Source organism: Microtus ochrogaster, unplaced genomic scaffold (genome assembly GCF_000317375.1).
Source record: "Microtus ochrogaster isolate Prairie Vole_2 unplaced genomic scaffold, MicOch1.0 UNK16, whole genome shotgun sequence".
NCBI lineage: Eukaryota > Metazoa > Chordata > Mammalia > Rodentia > Cricetidae > Microtus > Microtus ochrogaster.
In genome coordinates this window covers 4,182,246-4,183,284 of record NW_004949114.1, presented here as the reverse complement: position 1 = coordinate 4,183,284, position 1,039 = coordinate 4,182,246, and the positions used below count along the sequence as shown (strand labels likewise).

The 1,039-nt window shown below is 51.1% G+C and overlaps 1 protein-coding gene across 5 annotated transcripts in view; it reads right to left on the bottom strand.

Annotated features, from left to right (window-relative positions):
- Positions 1–249: 249 nt before the first annotated feature.
- Rab13 (RAB13, member RAS oncogene family) overlaps positions 250–1,039 on the bottom strand; it is a 6,866-nt gene continuing 6,076 nt past the window's right edge. For 4 of the 5 annotated variants that reach the window (XM_026789290.1, XM_026789293.1, XM_026789291.1 and 1 more), the window contains one exon: positions 250–813. In XM_026789290.1, the coding sequence (XP_026645091.1) occupies positions 736–813 (78 nt within the window). In that variant the 3' untranslated portion in view covers positions 250–735. The remainder of the gene's footprint in view (positions 814–1,039) is intronic. The other variant, XM_026789289.1, reaches the window with a different exon arrangement.

Sequence of the window (1,039 nt, the reverse complement as noted above, 5' to 3'; positions counted from 1 at the left end):
CTCCTGGAAATCACCCTATAGACCAGACTGGCCTTGAACTAACAGAGAGCCACCTACCTCTGCCTCCCTAGTGCTGGGATTGAAGCTGAGCCACCACTGCCAGGCTTCTCCTTGCGGTTAAGGGGCAGGGGCAAGGAAGGGGAACCCAGGCAGATGCAGGTGAAGCAGCATCTTGAAGTGACAAGAACTGCATCTGAGTGGAGAGCAGTCTGACAGAATACAAGTCATGTGATGTAAAACAGCAGAACATCCGTGTAAAACAGTGGCCTTTAATACCAACAAAGACCATGCATGAGCGAGTGACCTCCAGAGCAGTGCTGAGCCGGCCTCTCTGGGCCCTGAACCTGAACCAGTAATGGAGAAATCAACATATTTACATTAATGTTTGACTTTGAACCCAAGGACAGTCCAGGACCTGAGACCATTATTCTTCCTTTCCTCTTCTCAAACCCTTTTCACCTTTCCCATCCTTGATTCCTTTCCCCTCCTCTCCCCTGCCCCTTTCTTCCTTTTCTTCATCCTCGTTCTCCTGATCACCAGTTCATCTGCCCCTCTAGGTCTCACAGGTTTCTCCCCTGTGCAGCCAACCCCACAGCCCACCTCTCTCAGGTCTAGCCTCCAGGTTCAGTGCAAGGAGGCAAGGACTGTCCCTCAGCCCAGGGAGCACTGTGGGGAGGAGGCAAGGACTGTCCCTCAGCCCAGGGAGCACTGTGGGGAGGAGGCAAGGACTGTCCTTCAGCCCAGGGAGCACTTGTTGGTGTTTTTCTTGTCAGATGGTTTCAGGTCAGTGCTGGAGGGCTTGCCGTTGTTTCCCTAGAGCCAGGAAGGCAGAAGAAGGGTCAGTGTGTGAAGGGGTGCCTGAAGTAGGAGCCTATAAACTCAAGGCAATCTGGCCTTTATGAGAAACCCTGGCATTGTTCCTCCTCCTCTTCAACTGGCCTGTTTATTTACTTCTTTCTTTCTTTCTTTCTTTCTTTCTTTCTTTCTTTCTTTCTTTCTTTCTTTCTTTCGACAGGGTTTCTCTGTGTAGACCTGGCTG